This window comes from Microtus pennsylvanicus, chromosome 10 (assembly GCF_037038515.1).
Source record: "Microtus pennsylvanicus isolate mMicPen1 chromosome 10, mMicPen1.hap1, whole genome shotgun sequence".
NCBI lineage: Eukaryota > Metazoa > Chordata > Mammalia > Rodentia > Cricetidae > Microtus > Microtus pennsylvanicus.
The window spans coordinates 15,401,775-15,427,331 of record NC_134588.1 but is presented as its reverse complement, the minus strand read 5'-3'; the positions used below and the strand labels follow the sequence as shown (position 1 = coordinate 15,427,331).

Sequence of the window (25,557 nt, the reverse complement as noted above, 5' to 3'; positions counted from 1 at the left end):
CTGATGTGTGTTGGAAAGTTCTAGAAGAATGCAAACCACTGTGCTATTACTGAAATTATCTCTGGGGGGAGAAATCAAAGAAAAGGAAGATTTTTTTTACTTTCGTTTATATTTATCTATATGGTTTACATCTTTTTAGAAGTATGTATTATGCCAACAGTTTTCAAAAGATGTTTTCCATTTGGAGAAAATAAAAGCTTCGTGACAGCCAAAGCGATGAGTGAGGGCCCCTCTAGAAATGCAGTAATCTTCCCAGGAGCCCAGACACAGGAGGTGGCCCTAGACAAGAGAGCCGAACAGCCAGGGGGCTCAGTGTGACAGTGGCCATGCTTTCATTTGGACTGCAAGGTTCTGGCGATCCCTAGAGGCACAGCTAGGGCCTAGTGGGCTATGATGATGCCTTCCAACAAGGCTGGAGGTAGCCAGGGCCCCATCTTCTCAGAATGCCCACCCTTTGGTCCCTCTGTGAAGTCACACCCAGAATCAGGTACACCTGTCATCCCAGGACTCAGGAGGCTGAGGCAGGGTGGTCCTGAGTCTCATGACAGCCCAGACTACAGAGCAAGACCCTGTCCTCAAAATAAAAGCTGTGTCTAGTGGTGCACACTTGTAATCACAGAGCTTGGGGGATTCATGAGATCAAGGTCATCCTTCTCTATAAAGCAAGTCCCTGTCCAGACTGGGCCATGTGAGATCTTGTCTCTAAATAAGTAAATAAATTAATTTAATTTAATAAAAATAAAGGCATAAGGATATAGCTCACTTAGAAGTTTATTTGGTTTTTTGGTTATTGTTGTTTGGTTTTGAGGATTTGTTTTTGTGTGCCTACCAAGCATGAGGCCCTAGTTTATGTTCCCTGCACCTCATAACCTGGGTATAGTATAACCCCAGCACTTGGAAGGTAGAGGCAGGAGAATCAAGAATTCAAGGTCACTGAAGGCTACACAGTAAAGTCAAGGCCAGTCTGTCCTACATAAGGCCCTGTCTTAAATAAAATAAATAAATATGAAAATTTACATACCCATACAGAAATCCTTCTAAGATTTGCCTCCTTTGGGTCCCACTGAGTGCTATCATCAATCCAGCCAGCCACCACTCAGCCATTCCTACCCCATCTATACACACAAGCACTCATCCGTCCATCCATCTACCCACCATTTGTCCACCTATCCCTCCGTCCATCCATGAATCCATCTACCCATCCATCCACTGTCTATCCACCCATCTGCTCACCCACTGTTCATCCACCGTGAGTGGATACTCAAGGGTTTATGGGGCACTCACCGGTGCCAGGCACCACTGTAAGTCCGAGGGACAGAGGTCATTCTATGGTCATTCCATTTCTAGGGACACAGGGTCTTGCCTTGTGAGCCTTGTAGTCCTCAGAGAACTCAGACAGCCCACCAAGTAATCACAGCACTGTCATAAGCATTATGACAGCCAAGTTCAGAGTTCTCTGGGCCCAAGGGTAAGGCAGAAAGAATCCCTGTGCAGCAATCAGGAGACAGAACCTGGAAATGTTATGCAAGCTAAGCCTTCATGAAATGGGAGCCGGTCCAGAGAAAAGGGTTCCAAGTAGAGGAAGCAGGATACTTGCTATTCAGAACAGCACTGGGAGGGGGGGCTAAAAACAAACTGATTGCCATAGAATAATCCTTTTGTACACTGTGAAGATGTTTTGCTCTCATTGGCTTGATAAAGAGCCATTTGGCCAATGGCTAGGCAAAGAGAGGTTAGGCAGGGGAGTCAGACTAAAAGGATGCTGGGAAGAAGGAAGGTGGAGTCACGAGGAGACACAAAGGCAGCAAGAGATGAACATGCCCTGCTGAAAATCGGTACCACCACATGGTAGAGCGTAGATAAGAAAATTTAAGTTGAAAGAGCTGTTAGTAACAAGCCTAAGCTATCAATTATAATCATTTATAATTAATGTGTCCGTTATTGGGGACCCAGTGGCCCTGATGAGGAACTCTGCCTACAACTGATGACAATGATTAGGAGAAAGCCAGCACCTACTTCCCTGATCCCCTGAGATTCTTGACCTTGACTTACCTGCACAGTGCATTTGTAGGAATACACCCTCATTGTTCATTGTTTGCTTGGGTTTGTGTTTGTGTGTGATCATGTATGTGCCCGTGCATATGTGTGTATGTGCTTGTGGGAGGCCAAAGGTCAACCCTTCAGTGGTACCCTTCTTTAGGAGCTGTTCACCCTCTTTTGTTTTTGAAATAGGCACTCACCCTAGGCTCGAACTTGCCAAGCAAACTGGGCGGGTTCTCCACCAAACCCCACGGATATGCCTATTCGTGCCCACCCAGTGCTGGGATTGCAAGCACACAGCACCGCACCCAGTTCCAGGTCTGGGGACGTGAGCTCAGGTCCTCAAGCTTGCATAGGAAGCACTTTACCAAGTGAGCAAGCTTTCTTCACATTCCCACAGGACTCAGGCTCTGACACCACATGCACTTTGGTAACAACCCTTGCTCTTGCTTCCCTGTGCCTCCATGTCCTCAGCTGTGAAGCGGGACTAATGTCAGTACCTCCTAGTGGGGCCTTTGAGACCACAGCTGTACCCAGTTAGAATTCCCAACATACTACACTGGTGGGTGGCAGGCTGTGCAGTTGAAGGCATTAGCACTAGATGACAGACACGTGGTCTAGTGACACTCTTCAAAGCTAGTGTGGTAAAGTGTGTTCTGAAATCTGCTACACCCTGTTTGCTGCGCTGCTGCTGTGGTCCTCCATCTTTTGTGAAATGCTCCCCCTCCTTGAAAGAAATCCAAACCCAGGAGTCACAGGAGGCCCCAGCATGACGGGGCAGTGGTAACTCTCAGCTGCTAGATGTGTTCTCCAGCCCTCAGAGAGGCTCTGAGTGTGACCCTCCCTGCTTAGACCTGCATGGTCCTGAGTCACTTCCAACCACAACTACAAAGTCAAATGTAAGAGGGAAGCATGGGAACTCTTAGCGTTCCATTTTGTTTTGAGACAACACCTCTCTGTGCGTGATGGTTAGGATGAATTGCCGGCAGTAGGACCAGAATCACCTGGGAAGCGGGCTTTTGAGAATGCCTCTTGGGTTATCTTGATTAAGTTAGCTGGTGTGGAAGGATCCATCTTAATTTAGAGGAACCATTTACTGGGTGGAGGATCCTGAACTGTACAAGATGCAAAGAAAGAGCTGGGCAGTGGTATACAGGTATCCATCCATTGCTCTCTGCTTCTTGACTGTCTTAGAATTCTCTTTTGCTGTGAAGAGACACCATGACCATAGCAACTTATATAAAGATAACATTTAATTGAGGGGGCTTACAGTTTTAGAGTTCAGCCCATTATCATCATGACAGGGAACATTGTAAGCAGAGACTGCACTTTTGTTTCCTGGCCACCCAGACCAGAATAATCACCCAGAAACTATATTAATTGCAACACTGTTTGGCCAATGGCTCAGACGTATTCCTAGTTAGCCCATTTCTATTAATCTATGTATTACCACGAGTCTCAGACTTACCAGTAATATTCTGACATCTCTCTCCTTCTGTAGCTACATGGCATCTCTCTGACTCTACCTAATCTCTAACTATTTAACTCTGTTCAGATTTCCTTCTTGGCTTTAGTCTCCCAAGTCACTAGCCGAAAAAGCTTTATTCATTAACCAATAAAAGTAATATGTATACAGAAGGGCTTCCCACATCACAAATGGTGCCCTGTCCCTCGCATAAAGTGCTAGGATTACAGGTAAGCACTTGGCAGAAACTTTCATTTTATATATATATAGATAGATAGATAGAGAGAGAGAGAGAGAGAGAGAGAGAGAGAGAGAGAGAGAGAGAGAGAAAACACGCACACCTGTCATCCCAAGCCAGGAGGATCAGAATTTCAAGGTCATTCTCAGTGACTTTGAGAGTTCAAGGCCAGTCTGGCTGTCAGAGAGGAAGAAATACTGACTTGGTGGCACACGCCTATTATCTCAGCAGGAAGGCTGTTGAGGCAGGGGGATCTCAAGTTTGAGGCCAGTCTATGCTATATTTAAGAAAAAAAACCTGCGCAAGATACATTGACATGTGTTTATGAAAATGTCATAATGAGACACATTACTTTGCATGCTAAATAAATTAATGAAATTAATTATTCGTTGAATGAAAAGAGAGACAAACAAATTACTAATATTAATACCTAAAACAGGACCAGAGCTCTGCCTGCCAAGAATTAAAGGGCACAGGCTTATCTCTGACTCATAGGGAACACACTTTCATGCCTAACACTGAGAAAATAACAAATTAACCCTCTTTTATTTTTGTTCCAACGAAAAGGAGGCCTGCTTCCAAACCTGATTAGCCAGCTAGGCTATGGATACTGATCTGACTGTGAGTCCCCCCGATGAATATAAATACAAAAGCTGGAAAAAATTTAAAGTATAGACTGATGATGGTATACATAAATTATTCATATATCAAATATTATGTTGATTCGAGAGTTCAAAAAAAAAAGAAGTTTAACCAATAGGAATGCATGATCAGGGGCATTTAAAGGGACCAGTCCCTGCAGTGTGGCCTCTGCCGTGTTATCATTGGTAGGTGCAGGTCAGGGGTGGGGGGAGCTGGGTTTTGTCTTGGAATCTGGGAAGAGTTAGCTGCTCCAAGATAGGAAAGAACCGGAGCAGAAGGCACAGCCTCCAGAGTCTTCCGGGCCAGGTGCGGCTCTCCTGAACTCAGGCAATCCTGAAGATGAGCACTCCCACTGACAATGAGTCTCAGAACAGAGAAGAGCCTTCCTGCCAAGCAGAGACAGCCAGCACCACTTCAGCTAAGCTCTGGCACCTGCAGGACACTCCCTCCTCACTGCCACCGAGGGAGAAGAGAAGAGTTGTTGTGACAGGTTGCTGATGGGGACACGCTGTTCCAAACAGAGCGGCTGCTAGGCCATCAGCAAGGTCCCAAGGCCAGCATGCTTGGCCCAATCCCAAGACGTTATGCTTGGAGGAGTCCGAATCTGGGGGTCCCTGGAGGAAGAAGTCTGGAGAAGAAGGCATCTATGGGTCTTCTTGTCTGACCCACTTATATCTGAAGCCTGGGGAGTGGGAGGTAGACATTCGCACTCTGTACACAAAGGACAGTAGCCTGGAGGCCTAGGTTCGAATCCCAACTACACTTATTTATGTGTGCAAATGAGTGTGGAAATAAACTCTTATGCTTAGATATGTGGGTGGACATGAGCATTGTACATGTGTGTGTGAAGGCTAGAGGTGAGCCTTGGATGTCATTTCTCAGGCTTTTCATAAAACAAGGTCTCTCACTGGCCTGAATCTCATCACATAGGCTGGGTGGACTGGCCAGTGAGTTTCAGGAATCCTCTCCCCAGCATTGTGATGCCTCACCATGCTGGGTTTATCTTACCCAGATTCTAGGGATTGAACTCAGATCCTCTTGTTTGCACAGCAAGCAGTTTATCAAGTGATCTAACTCCTTAGCTCCAAGATGCAACTGGGGACTTTGGACAGGCCATGAATTTCTCCAGGTTTTAAGCAGACGAAAGAGTCCCTTGTGTGTTTATTGTCCACGACTGTTCGATACTCCTAGCACGGGAATACAACTAGGAAAGAAGTTGGGACAGTGCTTGATAAATTGCAAGGATGAGTGTTTGAGGTGAAGGGCTTCGTGTGTCCCATAAACACCCCAAATCTGATGACTTAATAAAGGTGGCTAGAGCGGAGACCTGGTCTCCCAACCAAGCCTGTCCCCTTCTCAGTTCCCACCAACATGGCCCTTAGTTGGCTACAAGCCAGCCTGAGACCTGGGAGTGGCAGACACCGGGACTGTTGGCCAGCTTCTGCTAACTGAACCTCTCAAAGCTCCCTCATCAATCCATCATCCTCTTAGCAGCTGACACCTCTGGCAGAGCCTTCCGGCAGCCCCGGTATTAGAATTACAAGAAGCCCAGTTTTGAGGGGGAATACAGATGGAGGAATCTCGGCTTCAAATTTGTCGAAGTATTGTAAATAGTGGGACTGGGGAAAGGCATCTCCCCTGCCCTTCTGACAAAGGGGAAGGGGAGGGGGGTTTGTTAAAGTACAAATTACTTCTTACTGCAGAGACTGAAGCTGGGTTGGGGCACCTCCTTAGCAATTCCTCCCAGCTCTCAGGAAAGCCACCGCTGCATGTCAATTTTAATTTTTGAAATTTAAACCGAGGGCTTTGTGTCTAAGCTCCATCTCATCAGAGGAAGGGGAGGAATAAGTCAAAAAGGATTAGGGGCCCGATGGGGATTGCAGATCCATAGCAATTAGACTTCATTTGGGTTGCAGACATTGGGTTTTAATCGCATTTCAGGATGATACAATCAGCAAGGCATCCGAAAGTGATACCCGTCCTGTAACCATAGACTGTTCCTGGATACAGGTGGCCTTGGCTAGGTCTGGGATCCACCATCAGAGTGGGTAGCATGGCCTGTGGGGGGAAATTAGGGTTCTGTTGGTGTGTGGAACTGGGAAATGATAGTTTGATAGTATTTCTCTTTCCCCGACTCTCTTTGTACACTTTATTCTTGGACTCAATGCAGGCATAATCATTGCTTATATTCAACCGAATGACTAGAAAACATTATTCAAATAAAACGAGAGCACAGAGGAACAGTGGCAGCCACGGGATTCGAGGCAGGGGGTATAATTATAATTGTCTTGTAAAGGGAATGGCAGCCTTCATTGCCTTCCTGAACAATGCAATTGGAGGGTGGACTGCCACCAGGAACATCTCACACACAGCACTGGCATGAATGCAGGCCAGTGCGCAGCATGCACTGAATGAGAACAATTATATCTACATTAGCGGTTTTCAAGTGTTCAGCTTTACCTAGATACACACACTCCAGGATTACCTATGTGTAGACAGGCGAGTGCGCGCGTACACACTCTCATTTACATCTGGGGCATGTGTGTGTGAGTGTGTGTTTGTGTGTGTGCCACAGTCAAGATGTGGACATCAGAGGACAGTCTGTGAGAGTTGGTTCTTTTCTTCTGCCATGTGGGCTCTGGGCATTCAACTCAGATACTTTGGCTTGGTGGTAAGTGCCTTAAACCCGCTGAGCCCACAAACATTGTCCCACAAACACATCTCCTTCCAAACGATCAAAATGGGCTCAGTACAGCAGGCAATGTGGTGGCGCATACCTATCATGCTAGCTCTCAGAAAGCTGAGACAGGAGGATGGTCAATCCCAGACCAGCCTGAGCTAAACGGTGAGAATCCATCTCGATTTTTTTTCACTTAAAGTTGGAAAATTAAAAGAGCTCAGTAAGTGATAGCAGGCAGCTGCTGGCTGTTTTTGACATCGCTTTCTGTCTGTTGGAACCGGATGGCAATAAAAATAAAACAAACAGGAGGAAAAAAAAGAAATGCCCAAACCGTGTGGAATGTTTACATGAGTTAGGTGTACAGATACTGACAGGAAGAGAGCCAGAGCTAACAGTCCCCCAGCTATTGAGTCACTTCTTTCAGGGAGAAATGACCCCCAAAAGCATCTGCCCCTCCTGGAGGGGGTGACATCTCCCTTACACGGTGTTCCTGTTAAACTCAGAGACCTGAAAGACCCACAGAACAATCTCAGAGTACTGACTTTTCTGAGAGCAAGGACCTAGCTGGGATGTGAAACAGAGACCCCCCAAGTGTGCTGTTGGTCTTTCAGGGAGTGAGAACTTTCAGTCCAGGGATGATTCTTCCTGTCCTTATCTCTTAGAGCTCCAGAATTCACAGGGTTCCACACTGGCAAGTGTCTCATAATTGTCTTCCACTTCGCAGGGACCCTCCCTTCTGACCTCCTCTACCAGGTCCAGGGAGAGCTAGTTGCCCAAACTGTACACCATCACCTCTCATCCTTGTACCCCCTCAACTCGAGGTTGCATTGAAAATGGCAAATGCTGTTTTGATCCCCCCCCACACACACACACACACACACCTTTCAGCCAACCCCAGGTTGCAAGGGCAGTGCACTGCTGGAGACTGGGCATTGGCCAGGTTGTAAGGTCAGGGCGATTTCTGGAGTCCAGGTCACGGAGCTGTATTAACAAAAAGAACAGGAGCCGGTGGTCTAAAAACATAATTTAATGCATGGCAGAGGAGGTCAGAGGAGACTATGTGGCAGGTGACTATTCTGTTTGTTGGAATTCAGCTAAGGATGGGTTTTTGGCCGATGGACAGGAAAGTCTGCACAGGCATTTCGGGTCACAAAAAGGGAGGTCCCAGGGAGGTCACCTGTGTCTTATCTTCCTGGTGAGGCCTGCAGTCCTTGACCTGAGGACACTGGGAGGGAGAGGTGAGCTGGGAAACCTCAGGCTCCCTAGGACTGCCTGTCGACCCAATCAGCTTTCCCAAGTCTGGGCTGCCCCACAACCAAGCCCCTCCAGAGCTGGGATTCTTCCCCAGCTCTCCACTTAAAAGTGTTCCCTCTCCCTCCCCAGGATGGGCACTGGGACCAGGGACACAGCCTCCCCACAGCGTGGTGAATCAGACACACTGAGACCTGAGGCAGGGTAAATAGGACAGCAGGGATGTGTCTTTTCCAACGAAGATGTCAGGAAGTGTCATGAAGCCGCAGAGAGACATTCACCAAAGAGCCACGAGAACCCTGTGGGGATGGGGCGGCATGAAGCCACCCGGTCTCGCGCTCTCTGCACCCCTAATCCGGATACAGGAGAAAGCCCGAGAATGTGCTGTACTTGTTGTTGTTGCCCCCGTGAGCCTTCCCGCCGTCCAACTTCACATAGACTTCATCGCCTGAATCCAGGTGCAATACCACACTGTTGCTGGCGTAGTCGTAATTCTGGTCGGCATCTTGGGCTATGGCGCTGGCACGCACCTGCGAAGCGAACCAAAGGAGTAGGTGGACCCTCGCACCTCTTCCCGACTAAACGCCTGGCCTCCCTCGCCCGCCCGTCCCCTTGCAGGCTCTCTGCCTGCTACTTCACCCCCTCCTCAGCTCCAAGTTCTCTCTGCAGTAGAGTCAAAGAAAAAGGAGAGGGCTTCCGAGACACTGACCCAGTGTGTAAAGGAGGTCCTAGGGGTTAAGGCCACGATGAAGAAACCTAGAGGGAAAAGGGTGGCCCACGTGCAACCACAGAGCCACAGAGCGAAAGAAAACTGCGTTGTTTTAGGAGCCCTGCTACTTCAGACCAGGACTCAAGCTATGGGGGACCTAGGACCTAGTTTAGGTGCCAGGATCACTGCGTACCCGGGGTCCAGCTTCAGGCGTGCGGCAGCGGCATTTGGGCAAGCATAAAGGAGTGCGCAGGAAAGAGGGATGGAATGCTGTGGTCCAGCGCCCACTCCATCCCAGAGTTTGCAAGGGCGCCAGAGGGTGAGTGGTAGGGGAAAAGATAGTTCCCGGTGATTCGGGGCGCCTGTTACGGTCTGCAGAGTCTGTTGGACCCGGTAAAGTAGGGAGGGGTATGTGGGAGAAAGTCACTGACCTGCCCGTTTTTGCAGAGATCCGCCCACATGCTGGTTCCGTCGCCGCCACGCATGAGGATGTGGTAAGTGAAGAAGTAGATGCCTCGTACCTGGCAGCTGAACTTGCCAGTGGTGGGGTCGTAGTGATTGCCAAGATTGGTGACCACGTCGTCGAACTTGAGCACCTCGTAGCCTTCATGGGGGCTCTTGAGTCCCACATAGAAGGCAATCTTGGGACCGCTGAAGGCAGCGCTCAGCGCACTGGTCACTTCGCCCTCCGTGTCGCCACCACCCCCGGTTCCTCCACCCACCACTCCAACGCCACCAGCCGCGCTGGTTGTCAACTGCAGTCCTGGTAGCCCTGGCCTCCCCGAGTCTCCCTTCTCCCCTGGGGGACCCCTGGGCCCAGGCGGTCCCGGTTCTCCAGGGGGACCCCGAGGCCCCGGCTTGCCTGGTCTCCCTGGATCACCCTTTGGTCCCTGGATAAAGGGAGGCGGGGGGTTGGCGCTGAGGTCCTGCATAACTTCCAGGGCAGCGGTGCTGGGTCCTGGCGGTGGAGCCTTGGCGCCCGCTGGTCCCCCTGCGGGAGCGACGCTGTACGGGTCACAAATCATGCGGCAGGTGCCCAGCATCTCGTAGTGAGCAGCGCCGGGGGGGGCCGCCTGCAGCAGCAGGGGCACCGCGATCAGCAGCCCCAGTGCCATGGCCAGGAGCACGCCGACGGCCGCCAAGCAGGCGCGCCGCCGCCGCTGCCACAGCCGGGAGGCGACCGCCACCAGCTCCTCCTTGCCGCCCGGGGAGGTAATGGTGGAGCGGCGCGGGTGGCCCCGCTCTACGCGCTCGGACGCCAACTCCGCAGGTCCCCGCCGAGTCCCCGACGTGGAGACCCCTGTCCTGGCCACCCAACTATTTCAACAGGAGGTATCCGGACCTGGGATCCGGTGGTCACGGCTCTGGAACTGATCTGGAGAGTCGAAGAGCCCGACACGCATGGCGAGGGGCGCACAGGACGAGCCCGGCGCCCGGGAGGGTTCCAGGTAGAGGCGGCTGGGAAATGCTGGGTCCAGTGAGGCTTTCGCAGCGGCGCTGATTCCTGCTCTTCTGGGATTGGCGGGGCTTGGCAGGGTTCAACGGGACTCTGGAACAGCTCTGCCGCACGCTCTTCTCCGCTCTCCCGCTGCTCGCTGCCTCCCGGGTGGAGGGGGGAACCCAGCTACCCTGACGTAAGGAGATCAGGACGGAGCGGCGGAGGCGGCGAGGCAGCGGCGTGCGCTGCCATCACTCGGGAGACGGCGCCCTCCTGTCATCAGTTCCCATCCCGCGGCGTCCTCCGGAGATATGCCTGCTGGCGGCGCCCAGGAGCCACAAGTGGGAGCAGCGGGCAGCAGCCCCCCGCTGGGGCGCCAAGACACACCCACCCTCGGTCACACGCACCTCCCACAGACCACCTCTCACTAGCACCCACGCGCGCAGCCAGTGGGTGCACACAGCACCGCACACACATGGCCACAATGGTGTTCAGAAACGTGGTACCTGCCTGCAAGGTTCTGGTGGGGTTACCAAATCCATCCTCTTGTCTGTTTGGGTCCAGACCTCAACCCAAGTCCAGGACAGCCTCAGCCTTCAGCTCTGCGGGAAGGACCGACCCTCTAGAAGCCTCGGAAGTGACCAGAACTAAACCAGTATTGCTCCTGGGTAATCTTCCATTAATCTAGGGCTTCAAATTGTGAAATAGGTTTCTCCAGAGAACCCCCACTAACTTTTAAAGGGATTCCTATATCTTTATTGTGTGAATAAATATATATCAGAGGATAACTCGCGGGATTAGTTCTCTCTGTCCACAATGTGGGCTGGTGCAGGGATCAGACTCTGGTGCTCCGGCTTAGCAACAAGTGCTCTTAGAAGCTGAGCTATCCTGGCTGGCAGGAAGAACTTTAGAACGTCCAAAACACGCAGGACAGAGTCTTCGCTCTGTAGATGTTTTCCTCCCCAGGCCAGGCGCTATTGCTTGCCTCCCGCAGAAAACCCACCTGAAAACGTGTCGCGGTCTGGTTTTCCCACTTTCTCTTAGCTATTTTACTGGGTGTTGGTGCTTCACCTTCTACAGAAAGTAACCAACTTCCTGAAAAGGAATGAGGGGACTCAGGGCACACCTTGGTTTTGCTCAGAAGGGAAGACTGATTCGTCTTATATTTCTAGTTAGCCCTTGAAAGTGAAATTCGAACATGTTTAATAACTGACGATAGACAACTTTGAAAATAAAAAGGGGAACTAAATGGGAACAGAGAACAAAATAATAACTAAAGTAGAGCCTTTGGGGAGACAGGATCTCAGTAGTGGTATTAAACTGGGGTTTCGAAAAGACAGGCTTCTCTTCCTTCTCCTACTTCCTTGCATTGCCCCTTCCTCCCCATTCTTCTGTTGTTACTCATTTTCTTCTTTAAACTTGGTTTCTCTTGTAAAACAACACACAAAGTATTAGATGTCGTCGCTGCATTTTCGAACAACGTGTGCCTTAGTAAATGGTCCTCCCTTACCTTCATGTACAGAGTACACATGGAGGGAGCCCCACTCCAGCAGATGTGTGAGTTCATCTCCTAGAACACCCAGCTCCCTCTTCCTGCATCCAAGTGCACTGGTGCTTTTCCTCTGAGCCTAAGTCTTTAAGCAGCTGGGCACACATTAAGGAGAATGGTCTATTTCCCTCGATTGCAGCAAGATGGGTAAAAGGGGAAAGGGCTCCTCCTGTGTACAGGGAAGATCTCTACATCAGAGGGGGGAAGCCCCTCGTCTGGCTGGGCTGGAGCCCTAGCTTCTCTCCACTGCCAGGACAGATGAATGATCCCACACCTCCTGTTTCTAGCTTTCTAAACCCCCAGAACAGCTACGGTTTCTGGGGGCTAATGTTCTAAAGAGAGGCTCTTGGGGTTCACTTAACCCATTTTGTCTCTCTGGTCACTTGTGTTCCCCACCTCTGGCTGCTGACGCTTGTTCCATCATGAAATAGGTCTCAGTGGTATTCCTGCAAAGGACTTCTGGGCTCAGCCTGGACCAGTCTTACCTGGAACAGAGATACCTACCACACCTTAGTTGCTTTGTGGGTGCTCTTTCCTTCACTCTCAGACACAGTCCTGTGTATTTATGGTCATTCTCTTCTAATACAGATGGTAAAATAAAGACTTTGAAGGTACAGGGAGCTTGCTCAGTCCACCCATGTGGCAGAACTGGGATCTTCCAGTTCTCTCGAAACCTGGCTCAATGTGACGCTGGAACATAATCTTCACCGGCTTTCAGATCTTTCCCCTCTCTGCCCAGAGTGACCCTAAAAAGGGAAGTTCTGGGAAGCGCCTGTTGGGTTCCAGTACTGTTCCTGCAACCTGTGTGACCTTGAGCAGCGTGTTCCTTTCTCTGAGCCTCCGCCTCCATGAGCACAGAGTAGGAACGGAGCTCCTGGGAAGATGAAGTGAGTGCACTGGGGCGCAGGCTAGAGGAAGGCCAGCCACCATCACCACCTGCTGGCACTCCCCCCTCTGCCGCTGTGGGTGTGACAGCTGGGGTGGTAGCTGTGGGTACCGAGCAGGGTGGTAAAGATGGGTTTATGATTAATGAAAAAGATCCAAACATCATCACACCGTAACCTCTTCCAAAGCAGAGAATGTGGGCTGCGTGGCTTTGCCCACCCACTTAGCTCCCTGCCACAAACCATACACAAAGCTGTTTTTCCTGGTCTCCACTTTCCTGGGAACCCCTTTGATTTGCAGGGGGTGCAGGCTTCCTCCACTGAGTGTCCACTAGGTGGCGAGTTGAGCAGCAGCAGAGCTAGCAAATGACTGGTCCTTGGTCCTCCATCCCCGCCCCCAAACAGGGCCTGGCAGTGTGGGACAGTAGTGTCTGGAGGGCTCTTTGTCACCAGGGATTCTGCTTCTCCTAAGGGGTCTGTGTCATCCTTAATAAGTGTCTTCTCACGAATATTAAGTATGAGCTTCATTAAAATACAAGTCACAATTTTAAATTGCAAGCCCTAGTTTGGACTCAAATCTAGAGTCTGGGATTGCAACTCAGCTGGTGGAGTGCTTGGTAAGGAGGGGAAAAGGAGCCCTGGGTCCTATCCCCAGTACCGTACTAACCCAGCTTGTACTTCCAGACTTCAAAGTGAAGGCAGGAGGGGAGGCAGAAACGGAGATATGCAGTGTCTTAGGCAGGCAGATGATGTAGTAGGAGAGGGAGAAAAAGGAGGGAGGGAAGGAGGGAGGGAGGGGGAGAGGGAGGAAGGGAGGGGGAGAGGGAGGGAGGGAGGGGGAGAGGGAGGAAGGGAGGGGGAGAGGGAGGAAGGGAGGGGTAGAGGGAGGAAGGGAGGGAGAAGAGGGCAAGGGGAAAGGGAAGGAGAGAACAAGGAGAGAAAAAAGGATGGGAGAGAAAAGGAAGGAAGGAGGAGAGAGGGGCAGAGGGAAGAAGGAAGGAAGGAGGAGGGAAGGAATGGCAATAGAAAAGTAGAGGTGGGGAGAGGATAAGGAGGGAGGAAAGAAGGGATGGACAGATGGAAGAGGGAAGGAAGAGGGAGAGGAGGAGGGAGGAATGGAGGGAAAGAGATAGGGGGAGGAGGATGGAGGGAGAGGGAAGAGGGAAAGAAGGGGGATGGAAGGAAGTATGAGGGAGGGGTTGTGGGAGAGGAAAAGAAGGGAGGAGGGGAAAGGAGAAAATATTCCCAGCATTTGGGGCTACTGGGAGAAGTAAAAACTTTGAAAGGTAGGGCCTAGTGATGTTTTAGGTCATTGGCGGCGGGGGGGGGGGGGGGGGCAGTGTCCTTGAAGGGGACTGGGGACTAAGTCTCTTTCTCTCCCTTGAACTCAGCTGTGGTGGGTAGATTGCTGCTATTACTACAGCCTACCTGGTGAGGGTCAGTATCATCAAACAAGGTATCATAAAACAAGGAATGATACCCAAGAATAACCTCTGGTACACACACACACACACACACACACACACACACACACACACACACAGAGAGAGAGAGAGGAAATCATTGGTTGTGTGCTGAGTGCAACAGGTAGTGGCAGGGACACGTGCATTTCCTGAGTCACCTCTGATGACTGGGATGATAGTGGATGGGAAGTGGGAGGAGCAAAAGCAAAGGAACTATCTCATTACTGAGCAAGGGGCAATGCAGTGGTATGCACTGCAGAAGAGAGATGGGTGGTCAGTTGTATGTGAGCACAGATATGTGGGCCTTGCTGATGGAACCTAGACAGAGGTCAAGGAAGGAGGTGGAAGAGGTTGAATCAGGAACTCAGGATAACCATGGGATACAGTGAACCTCTGAAGGGAGACCTCATGCCTGTTGGGGACAGTGTCTGGATGCAGGGGTGATGTGGATATGCAGATGCACACAGCACTGTCTTTGGAGTACCGTGAACCTTGGGAGTGGAGAGTGGAGGGCAGAGGGGAGAGGGGCATGAAAGAAGAGAGGAAAGGGAGAGGAGAGGAAGCCAAGCCATGGCTTAAAATGAACAACCCCTTACCTCCAGCCAGCTGGAAGACAGGCAGGAGAGGGAACTTCTGCAAAGGGACCTAAAATGCGGCTGGAGGTGGGGAGGTGAGGGAAGAAATGCATGGAAGGAGAAAAGAGCAAGAGGAAAGGGGAGGAAAGACAAGAGAAAGGGGAGGAAAGACAAGAGAAAGGGAAGGAAAGAAGGAGGAAGTGAAGAATGAAAGAAAAGAATGGAAGAAGGGAGATGAGGGGAGAGGGAGGGGAGGGGCAGCAGGAGAGGGGAGAGTGTAGGGGAGACCCAGCTTTGTGGGAATTATCTCAGAGAGATTTACCCACAGGAAAGGGGGGAAGGGAAGGGAAGAAGAAAGGAAGAAAACAGGAGAAAGGCAAGGAAGGATGGGTAAAAGAGAGGGAGCATACAGGGGTTCTCTTGTCTTCGCCTCCCACTTCACTGTGGGAGCCCTGGGTTTACAGAGCTGTGCTGGGTCTGGCCTTGTGTGGGTCCCAGAGCTTCACCCTCAGGTCCTCACCCTTTTCCCACTGAATCATCTTGTCAGCACCAAAGAGGACTGGTTTTTTTTTTTGTAAAGATACTTTCTCTTTTCATGCTTACAGTATTGAGACACATGCTCCTATTTTAAAATTGGGTGACTGAGAAGAATGGATCCCCGTGCTTGTGAATGTCAGTGGTGTTTGTAATGTCCCCTACTTGCTCCAAGTCGTGATGGGATCCCAAACTTCACTCCTCTCCAGGTCTGAAGCTCCCAGCACTGGTTCTGACTGGCTAAAGCTTTCTTGTGCCCTTGTCTCACCCAGCTTGTGTCTCCCTTGGAGAAGCTTGTCTCAGGATACACAGAGAGAGGGTAGAGCCAGGAGAGGTTGGGTTTGAAGTTGGGAAGGATCTGTTTGGTCAAGGTGGAACTGACCAAATGGGATGTGGGGCCCAAGAAAGAAGCGTTCTACACAGAACAGATGGTATGTGCAGGAGAGAGACTGCATGTGGGACTGGTGTGGATGCCACACTGTATGTTCCTGGCCCAACTGTCCCCTACTCACGCAGATGAATTCCTTTTTCATGAATGTGTGTGTGCGTGTGCATGGTATACCATGTGCATGGTTATGTATGTATATATGTTCAAATATATTTGCACATACTTAAGTGCAGAAGTGCATGCACGTGTGTGTACATTTGTGTGGAAGCCCAGGGGTAATGTTGGGTGTTTTTCCTCAGTTACTCTCCATTTATTTACTATGGCAGACTCTCTCATTGACCCTGGAGCTCACCAGTTCAGTTAGTCAAGCCAATCAGTTTGCCCCCAAATCCCAATCAGCTCTGACACCTAAGGCTGGGGACCAGAAGCTTCTTCTCACACTTGAGGGCAAGCACTTTAGCCCCTGAGCCATCTCCGCAGCACCTCTTCCAGATTTTTCTTGCCCTCCGCCTGCTGCACATCCCCATCCCTGCTCTGCTCTTGGCGCTGTTTGGAGGCACCACAGAAGCCAGTGTGCCCTGGGCCTCCCTGGTCTTACCAACTCCTTCCCTCCTTGGCTGCATAGGGCATACTGAGGAAGGGTGATAGCACTGTCTTCTGGGTGCAGGGCACCTGTCCGGGATACAGAGGGGTCTGGGAATCATGGTCTGTGCGGTTTTGTTTGGGAAAGAACTTGTTCCCCACAGTGGATGGCCAGGGATAGACAAGTCTCAGCCCACAGGGCCTTTGTGACCCAGCCATTTCCATCCCCAGCTCCTGAGTCCACAATGAGGGAAGATGGGGGGAGGTGCTTCAGTCTCATCCTTTGAAGATGCTCACAGCTCCACTCAGAGTCCAGTGAGGAGCCGCCCTCCGGGCCCATTAGCCAGATCACAGTAACACATTTGCGTCAAGAGGGTCAGCGAGTCCCAGAGAGCCCTTGCCTGGTCTCGCAGAGGCAGTGACTACAGCCCTAATTACCTCTCCTGATGGCGATTCAGAGGAGAGGACCTGCTTCTGTACCTGGATCTGCTCCTTCTGGGGCCAAGTCCCCCATAATCCTTCCAACTGCAACCAGCTGTCTGAAGCCAAGGTGACTTATGCTGGTACCCTGAACTAGGGCAGCATCATTCCTACCCATGCTGGCCAGAGAACCAGCCAAGCTTCTCAGCTCACTTTGTAGATTTATTTTATATACAGTGTTCTTGCCTGCACGTATGCCTGCAGGCCAGAAGAGGACACCAGATCTCATTACAGGTGGTTGTGAGCTACCATGTGGTTGCTGGGAATTGAACTCAGGACCTCTGGAAGAGCAGCCAGTGCTCTTAACCTCTGAGCTATTTCTCCAGCCCTCTTGGCTCACTTTGATGCTGATGCTCTGACTGGTATTCCATCTTGAAAGGGGCACTGCCTCATTACTTGCCCGAGCAGCAAGCGGCTGTCTGGTGTCCATGGACAAGACAGAAAGGACTCTAGTCAGAAACGTCTGTTCCTCAGCAGCTGAGCCAGTGAGCAGGTGACCCACCCATCTCCTCTTCTGCCCTCCTGTTATTCTCTCTTCATACCTGCTTAGCCTCTCCCGAGCCACCTATGTCCCAGGGGTAAATGACACATGCCACCAGTGGCAGCCTTCAGGTGGCATTTGCAGCATCCTGTCTCCCTTGAGGGAATTCTTCCTCTATAATGATGTATTCTTTAGGGAAGATCATGTCTTTGAGTGCCTTGGTCACCCACATAACTGGATTTGGAGAAGGGAAGAGTTAAGCATGTTTGTCCCTGGGCAGCACAGTAAGCTGGTCACAGCCCCAGGGGCCACCGGAATATGTGGCTATTTATTCTTGGCAGCCTTGTTAATCATGTAAGCTTCTGTATCCTCACCAAACACCTACGGGTTGCTGGGAAGGCAGACTCTGGTCAAAAGCTAACGTGAGACCTTATGGGCTTCCCCTAGAAGAAGACTTGGCCCTGTGTTATGCAGACATAGAACTTCGCAGTAGATCCTGGCCCATTTCCTATATTTGTTCACTTCTCATTGCTAAGTCAGAATACCTGAAAACTGCAACTTAAGGAAGACAGGGTTTATTTTAGCTCCCAGTGTGGGGATACAGTCCATCATGGCGGGAAGACGTGAGAGGAGCGTGAGGCAGGGGTCACACCGCATGCTCAGTCCATCATGGCGGGAAGACGTGAGAGGAGCGTGAGGCAGGGGTCACACCGCATGTGCAGTCAGGAAGCAGGAGATGAAGGCCAGGACTCAGTTCACTTTCTCCTTTTTATGCCGAGCAGGTCCCCAGCCATGGAATGGCGCTGTAGTAGCTATAGTCAGTCTTCCCACTCCAGGCAAGGTAATCAAGAAATTCTCTCTCAGGCATGGCCAGAGGCTCATCTCCCAGGTGACTCTAGACCCTGTCTACTGGTCACATCCTCTCAATGAACCAACATCATCTGAATTATCTGCTGAATACCAGATACTGAAAACACATTGTGGCTGGGTAGAGAGTTGTTACGAGCAATGTGGCTACCCCGGTAACGAAACTCATCATCTCTGCACCCTCCTGAAAGGTGCAGATAAGACATCCTCATCCTGTCTCCACCCGCAATGACCCTCTGACTACATCATAGTGAATATAAGACACCATGATTCACCTTCGTCCTTCTCTTCCCCCAAGGTTTCCTGTGTCCTGCCACTGTCCATGGTGCTAAGCACTGTGGGTAGCCCAGCTTCCTTCAGCAGGAAGGAATCAGGTTTCTGAGATTCAAAATTTATTTTATGTTGCCTGACTTGGAGGTGAGACCAGAACTCTGTGAAAATGTCTGACACTTCATATACGCCTCTCCTTCCAGGCACATCCCCCCACAGCAGGCTGGCCCGAGCGTGGAGCACAGGTGGCTTTCTTCTTGTCCCTTGGTTCTCTGTGCCCACTAGGTGCTCTGACTTCAGATCAGAAGGACATAAGCAAACCCATCTGAAGTTGTGCTTACCCAACTTACAAAGTATTTGGAAGGACACAATGCTGGCAGGCCCATTGCGGAGGGGCTTGTAGCTCTGTGAGAGGGAAGGACATGGGATGCTGTGTCCTGCAAAGAGGCCAAATCTTCAAAGGCCAATCATTGACTGACTGGAGCCTCAGTTATGTGGAGGGGTTGGAATGTTGCAGGTTGGGGCTTCTTTAGCACTCTTAACAACCATTTATTGGCCTCTGCTAGAGTGACCTAAAATTTTTTGTGACTAATAGTTTTCCTTCGTTTGTTTGTTTTGCTGTGACAAGCATGGTGACCAAAAGCAACTTGGAGAAGAAAAGTTTTAGCACAGACTTAATACAGTCAATCATAAAGCAAAGTCAAGGCAGGAGCTAAAGGCAGGATGATGTAGGTGGGTCATCTGTCTATCTGTTGCTTTCATTGGTTAATTAATAAAGAAACTGCTTGGCCTTTGATAGGACAGCAGCTTAGATAGGTGGAGTAGACAGAACAGAAGGCTAGGAAGAAGGGAAATGAGGCAGTCGCCATGATTATCCTCTCCAAGACAGACACAGGTTAAGATCTTTCCTGGTAAGCTACCACCTCGTCATGCTACACAGATTATTAGAAATGGGTTAATCAAGATGTGAGAGTTAGCCAGCAAGAGGCTGGAACTAATGGGCCAAGCAGTGTTTAAAAGAATACAGTTTGTGTGTTGTTATTTCTAGGCATAAAGCTAGCCGTGCGGGAGCTGGGAGGGAATACAGCCCGCTGCTCCTACTACAGCAGGAACCTGGAAGCAGGAGTTGAAGCAGAGACCGTGAGGGACCACTGCTTCCTGGTTTGTGCCCCGTGGCTTGCTCAGCCTGCTCTCATACAATCTGTAACCTGCCCAGGGAACTGGACTCACCTACATCAACTGTTAATCAAGAAAATGCCCCCCGCAGACCAAACCTGGTAGAGGCATTTTCTCTTCCTAGATGACCCTGGCTTGTGTCAAGCTGACAATAGGCTTGACAAAACCAGCACAGACCAATCCAAGGGCTCAGAAGCCGCCAGGCAGCATCAAAGGGCTGTAGCACTGTTTCCCTGCTTTGCTGTAACCCGCCTATTGGCGAAGCAGCTCTCGCCACAGAGAAATAAAGAGAGAATATTCTCAGCAGTGTGCTTAAACCGGGTGTTGTTTTATGATTTTCTTTGTTATGTTAACTATAAAAAGTTAGTGAAATTACTACCTCATTGGGACATGGCAATTGGGAAGACTTCTAGGTGTCCCTTGGACATGGGTACTCATATCTTATTCCAGAATAAACTACCTCTTTTTTTATTTCTCTGTGGTGAGAGCTGCTTCACCAATAAGTGGGGTTCAGAGGGCCTCCCCACCTGCTGTACCCGAGTCCCCACAATGGGCCGCAGGATAGGCCTCCCCAGCTGCTGTACCTGAGCCAATAGTAGGCTCCTAGGAGAGGTAGGACAGTGGACTCCATTGCTCCTATGACCTTCTAGAAACCTCCACTGAGAGACACTGCCTGAGCCTCCTCAGCTGGCAAACTCTGCCTGCAACAAAGCAAGCCAAATGGCCAAGTGCATCCACTCTGAGGCACAAACACAAGAACGGTCTACAGAAACACAGGGAGCCATGACTTCTGTCTCAGTTGGGGTTTCCATTGCTGTGATAAAGCACCGTGACCAAAGCAACTTTAGGAAGAAAGGGTTCATTTGACTTATACTTCCACATAGTTTATCATTGAAAGTAGTCAGGGCAGGAACTCAAGCAGGGGGGAACCGAGAAGCAGATACAGATGCCATGGAGGAGGGCTACTCCTTACTGACTTGTTCACCCTAACTTGCTCAGCCTGCTTTTTTATAGAACCCAGGACCACCAACGCAGGATGGCACCACCCACAATGGACTGGGCCCTCCCCCATCCATCAGTAAGAAAACATCCTCCAGACTTACCTACAGTTGGTCTTAGGGAAGATTCTCCCATTTGAAACTCCCTCCTCTCAGATGACTCTAGCTTGTGCCAAGCTGACATAAAAGCTGGCCGGCAAAGCCTCTGTACTTGGGAGGAGCAATGGATCCAGACTTCCAAATGACATCAGAGGATGAGCGAATAATACACACGGCCCAATGTCAGCTGTCAAGAATGTAAGGGCCATTTGTGCAAGTTTCTTTCTTCTGGCTGTGTGCTCCCCTGGGACTCCATCTGTGAGTCCATCTGAGCCCCAGGCTGGTTAATTCATCAGTCAAGCGGGTTCCAAGAGAATAGGGAAGTCTACCCTTAATCAAGGGTCACCAGGATTCTGTGAACTTGAACAGGGAAAACATACCTTTTTCTTGTTGTTGTTGAAAAAATTTCTGCCTCCTCCCCGTCCCCCACTCCTCTCCCCCTCTCCCCACTCCTCTCCTCCGCCCCCCACTCCATTCCCCCTCCCTCTCGAGTCTGAAGAGCAGTCCGGATTCCCTGCCCTGTGGGAAGTCCAAGGTCCTCCCCTCTCCATCCAGGTCCAGGAAAGTGAGCATCCAAACAGGCTAGGCTCCCACAAAGCCAGTTCATGCAGTAGGATCGAAACCTAGTGCCATTGTTCTTCCTTGCTCATGTTCTCCCTCCTTCTGCTCCTCATTTGGACCTTGGGAGCTCAGTCCGGTGCTCCAATGTGGGTCTTTGTCTCTATCTCCATCCATCCCTAGATGAAGGTTCTAAGGTGATATGCAAGATATTCATCAGTATGGCTATAGGATAGGGTCATTTCAGGTTCCCTCTCCTCAGTTGCCCAAGGTACTAGCTTTTAAAATATGAATTTCTTACTGAAACTTCCTTAGCATTTCCTCCCATTTGGGAGAAAAGCGAGAGAAGTGACAGGATTGCTCAGTGGTTAAAGATGCTCGTCACCAAACCTGATGATATGCGTTCCATCTCTGGGACCCACATGGTGAAACTGACTCACTCAAGCTGTCCTCTGACTTCCATGTGCTCTCTGTGAGACACACACACACACACACACACACACACACACACACACACACACACAATTTAATACCAGGAAGTAAGGAGGATGAGTGGTGTCAGCAGTAGACAGACTTGGTCCCCAGGAAGCCCAGGTATTCTCATGGGCTCAGACAGTCCTATGGATACATGGCCGAGCATCTCATGATATGTAAGCTATCCATAGTGTGATTAATGGACTGTGTTGATTTTTAAAAGTCACATGTGGGCTGGCAGAGTGGCTCAGTTGGTGGAGTGTTTGTCTAAATGCACTAAACCCTGTATTGCACACCCCCCACCACAGGAACTGGGACTGATGGCACACAACTGTATCCCCAGCACTCTAGAGGTAGAGGCAGGAGGACCAGAAATTCAGGTCATCCTCCAATAAGCAATTCAAGGTTGGCAAAGATGTGTACTCTGGAGCCTCTGGCCAGCGCTTGTGTATGCTTGGTGCTTGATATCATCAGTTATACAATGGGGACAATGGGGGCTGGGAAGATGGCTCAGAGGCTCTTCCAGAGGACCAGGGTTTGATTTCTAGTACCCACATGGAGGTTCATAGCTGTTCTTAACTCCAGCTGCAGGGGATTTGGGACCCGCGGCTGCCGCCTTGTGAACCAGGCATACCTGTGACGCACAGACGTAAAATCAGCCAAGACGACCCTACAAGCAAAATGACGAAATATTTTTCAAAAATGGTTTAAATAGGGGAAAGAGCTTTTCGGCTCCGTGTGACACCTGCCTCAGCACCCCTCTGCCCCTTGGTAAGTGCCCCTCACAGGCCCTATCCCAGCCTGCCTCCTGCATCAGCTCCGGACAACGGGAACTTGCCAGTGCACCTGCTGGAACAGAACTCTGCCAGACAGACAAAACCAACTTGAGACGAGATCCAAGAGATTTGTCACCAGAGATGGGCTCGTGGACCTGTGGGGACTGCTTGGGGCTATCTCACGTGCAGAGGAACTCTCACACACCTGCCTCCACAAGTGTAATTTCTTTGTGTATGTGTGTGCCTGTGTACACGCGTTCATGTATACGTGCGAGCCTTCATGTGTGCGCACGCGCGCACCCACACCCACACCCAGCACACAGGAAAAGGTCAAAAGTCAGAGGACAACTTCCAGCTCTCTCTTTCACAGAGCACACAGACAAAGGTCCAAGGACAACCTTCAGCTCTCTTCCACCTTTTTGATGAGACGGACTCTTGTTTCTACTCCGTGTGCTCTGCGAAATCAAACAGACACTGTTGGCCCCTCAGCTGCACTCTCTGCCAGCCTGGGACCAACCTCTTGACTTCTGCTGGCGCCCAGTGTCCCAGCACTCTGCACGCAGGATCTAGCGTCTCTTTGGAACTTGAGATTCAGTCTAGGAAGCGGTCCCCTGGAGTTGCGCTTTGACCCGCTTCTGTGCGGCGCGCCCCCTGGTGGCAGATATTGCCATTGCTGTAGAATATTTTTCTTCCTAGGTTAAGTAGGCTAAAACTGCCTGGGTAGCTAAAGTGTTCCTTCTGCCTTACAAAGGTCAGAAAGGTTCTGGGACAGGAGGACCATCTGATCTGAGTTTTATAAACCGAAGATACGGAATGGATATGTATCTCAGTGTTAGAGTGCATACTCAAAGCCCTGGGTTTCATTCCTAGCACCGCACACACACACACACACACACACACACACACACACACACACACACACACACGGCGAGGGGGCTATAAAAAATGGGATGAAAGAAGAGGGACTTTTGAGACTCTGGAAATGCACGGGAACGCTGAAGAGAGTAAAATATGAGAATCCAGGGGCCGGATTCTCAGACAGCTCAGCTGGTGAAATCACTTGCCACCGAGCCTGACACTTGACTGACTCCCAGAACTCACGTGGTGGAAACATGACCGCTGAAGGCTGTCATCTGACCCCCACATGGGTAATGCATGTCATGCGTGCTTCCTTTCCCACGCATATATAAACAAATGTAATTTAAATTTACTTAATATGATATGGCCTGAGGAGCAGGGGTGTATCCAGACAGACAAAAGGGGAAGGGGCCACAGATACCATGGGAAGCAGGGGCAGCTTTTTGTGGGCCCCTACACCCCATGAGGTCCTCATAAGTAGGAAGACTGGAGAGAGTCCAAAGTTCTCTGCCAGGCCTCTGGCTATGTGAGTCATAAAGGGCTCTTCAGTCAGGAAAAACAAAAACCTACACAGATGAGCTGTAGGGACCAGAAGGGAGCCAGGCAGGGAACCCTGCCACCCACAACAAACACCAGACCAAGGGAGCACTAGGCATGAGGAAGGCCCTGCTGTAGCAGAGTAACTGCCCAGAGCAGGACCAGCCAGGGTATTTACATCTCAGACCTCTATTCAAAACCATAATGGACCGGGCGGTGGTGGTGCACGCCTTTAGTCCCAGCACTCAGGAGGCAGAGGCAGGCAGATCTCTGTGAGTTCGAAGCCAGCCTGGTCTACAAGAGCCCCAAAGCTACAGAGAAACCCTAGCTCATAAAACAAAACAAAGCAAAGCAAAACACCACAACAGGCTTGAAGGGACAAGGGGAGTATAGTGGCATCTCTGCAGCCTTGAGGACATGGGCCATGTCACCAGGGTCTTCTGTAAAATCCCCAAGCAACCTCTCCTGATACATACTGTCGGCCCCAGTTCACAGATTTTAAAACTGATGCTCAGAACGGTTGAGCATCCTCCCCAGAATCACACAGCTATTAAATAGAATGCGTAATATCTGACTCCAGTTCTGTGTGAAGCCTCCACAGGCTTTTGTGCACATACCTTCTGTGTGTGTGTGTTTGTGCGTGCACACGTACAGGCCAGAGGACAACCTCAGCTGTCATTTGTCAGGTGTCATATACACCTTTTCTCTGAGACAGGGTCTCTCACAGAACTGCAGTTCATCCAATAGCAGGGCTGTCTGACCAGCATTCCCCAGGGGTCCCCCTGTCTCCACCATGACAGTACTGGGATTATACACATGTGCCACCATGCCTGGCTTTTAAAATAATTTACACCTATTATTGTTTATTGGGGGAATATGCGCCACAACATATGTGTAGCAGAGGACAATTTGAAGGAGTCAATTCTCTCCTTCCACCATGTGGGATCTGGAACCACACTCAGGCCGTGAGGTGGAGGCAGGAGGATCAAGGATTCAATGTCATCCTTGGCTATGAAGTGATTTCTACAGTAATTTGTACTACTTGAGTCTCTGTCTCAAAAAATAAATAAATAAAAGTAAATGGGCTTAGGCAGCAAAACCTTGTATGGCAGGTAGCAGCTGGGCCTTGGGCAGACAACCTCGGCAAGAATCAGTTTTATCCTGGCAGTGGGACTCACGGACCACAGCAGCTAGCACAGGCCTGTCCCTCTCTGTGTGCACAGGTCACCCTGCAGCCAGCAGGGCCAATTTGCTGCCACACTTATCCAGCCAGCTGCTTCACCTGCCATACCTGCTCACCCACCTGCTTCACCTGCCACACCCACTCACCCAGCTGTTTCACCTGCCACACCCACCCACCCAGCTGTTTCACATACTGCACCTGCTCAGCCAACGCTTTCACCTGCCACACCTGCCCACCCATCTGTTTTACCTGCCACACCCACCCACCCAGCTGCTTCACCTACTGTACCTGCTCAGCCAACTGTTTCACCTGCCACACCTGCCCACCCAGCTGCTTCACCTGCCACACCTGCCCAGCCAGCT

General features: G+C 50.5%; 1 protein-coding gene across 2 annotated transcripts; it reads right to left on the bottom strand.

Annotated features, from left to right (window-relative positions):
* Positions 1-8,077: 8,077 nt before the first annotated feature.
* Positions 8,078-10,490, bottom strand: C1ql2 (complement C1q like 2). Of its 2 annotated transcripts, XM_075987748.1 has the most exons (3): positions 9,457-10,490; positions 8,707-8,846; positions 8,078-8,615 (listed from the first exon to the last, which is right to left on the bottom strand). In XM_075987748.1, the coding sequence occupies exons 1-3, from the start codon at positions 10,138-10,140 to the stop codon at positions 8,594-8,596; spliced, it is 846 nt and encodes a 281-aa protein (XP_075843863.1). In that variant the 5' UTR covers positions 10,141-10,490; the 3' UTR covers positions 8,078-8,593. The 2 variants fall into 2 exon arrangements, with proteins under 2 accessions (XP_075843863.1, XP_075843862.1); XM_075987747.1 differs by having other exon boundaries at positions 8,078-8,846.
* Positions 10,491-25,557: the final 15,067 nt, after the last annotated feature.

What these genes read in the sequence shown, in the direction of transcription:
- C1ql2 (XM_075987747.1), bottom strand. Translation starts at nt 10,140, where the DNA reads ATGGCACTGGGGCTGCTGATCGCGGTGCCCCTGCTGCTGCAGGCGGCC. An exon ending in ATCTCTGCAAAAACGGGCAG is followed by an intron (nt 8,847 to 9,456) that starts GTCAGTGACTTT and finishes TTCGCTTCGCAG; the next exon opens with GTGCGTGCCAGCGCCATAGC.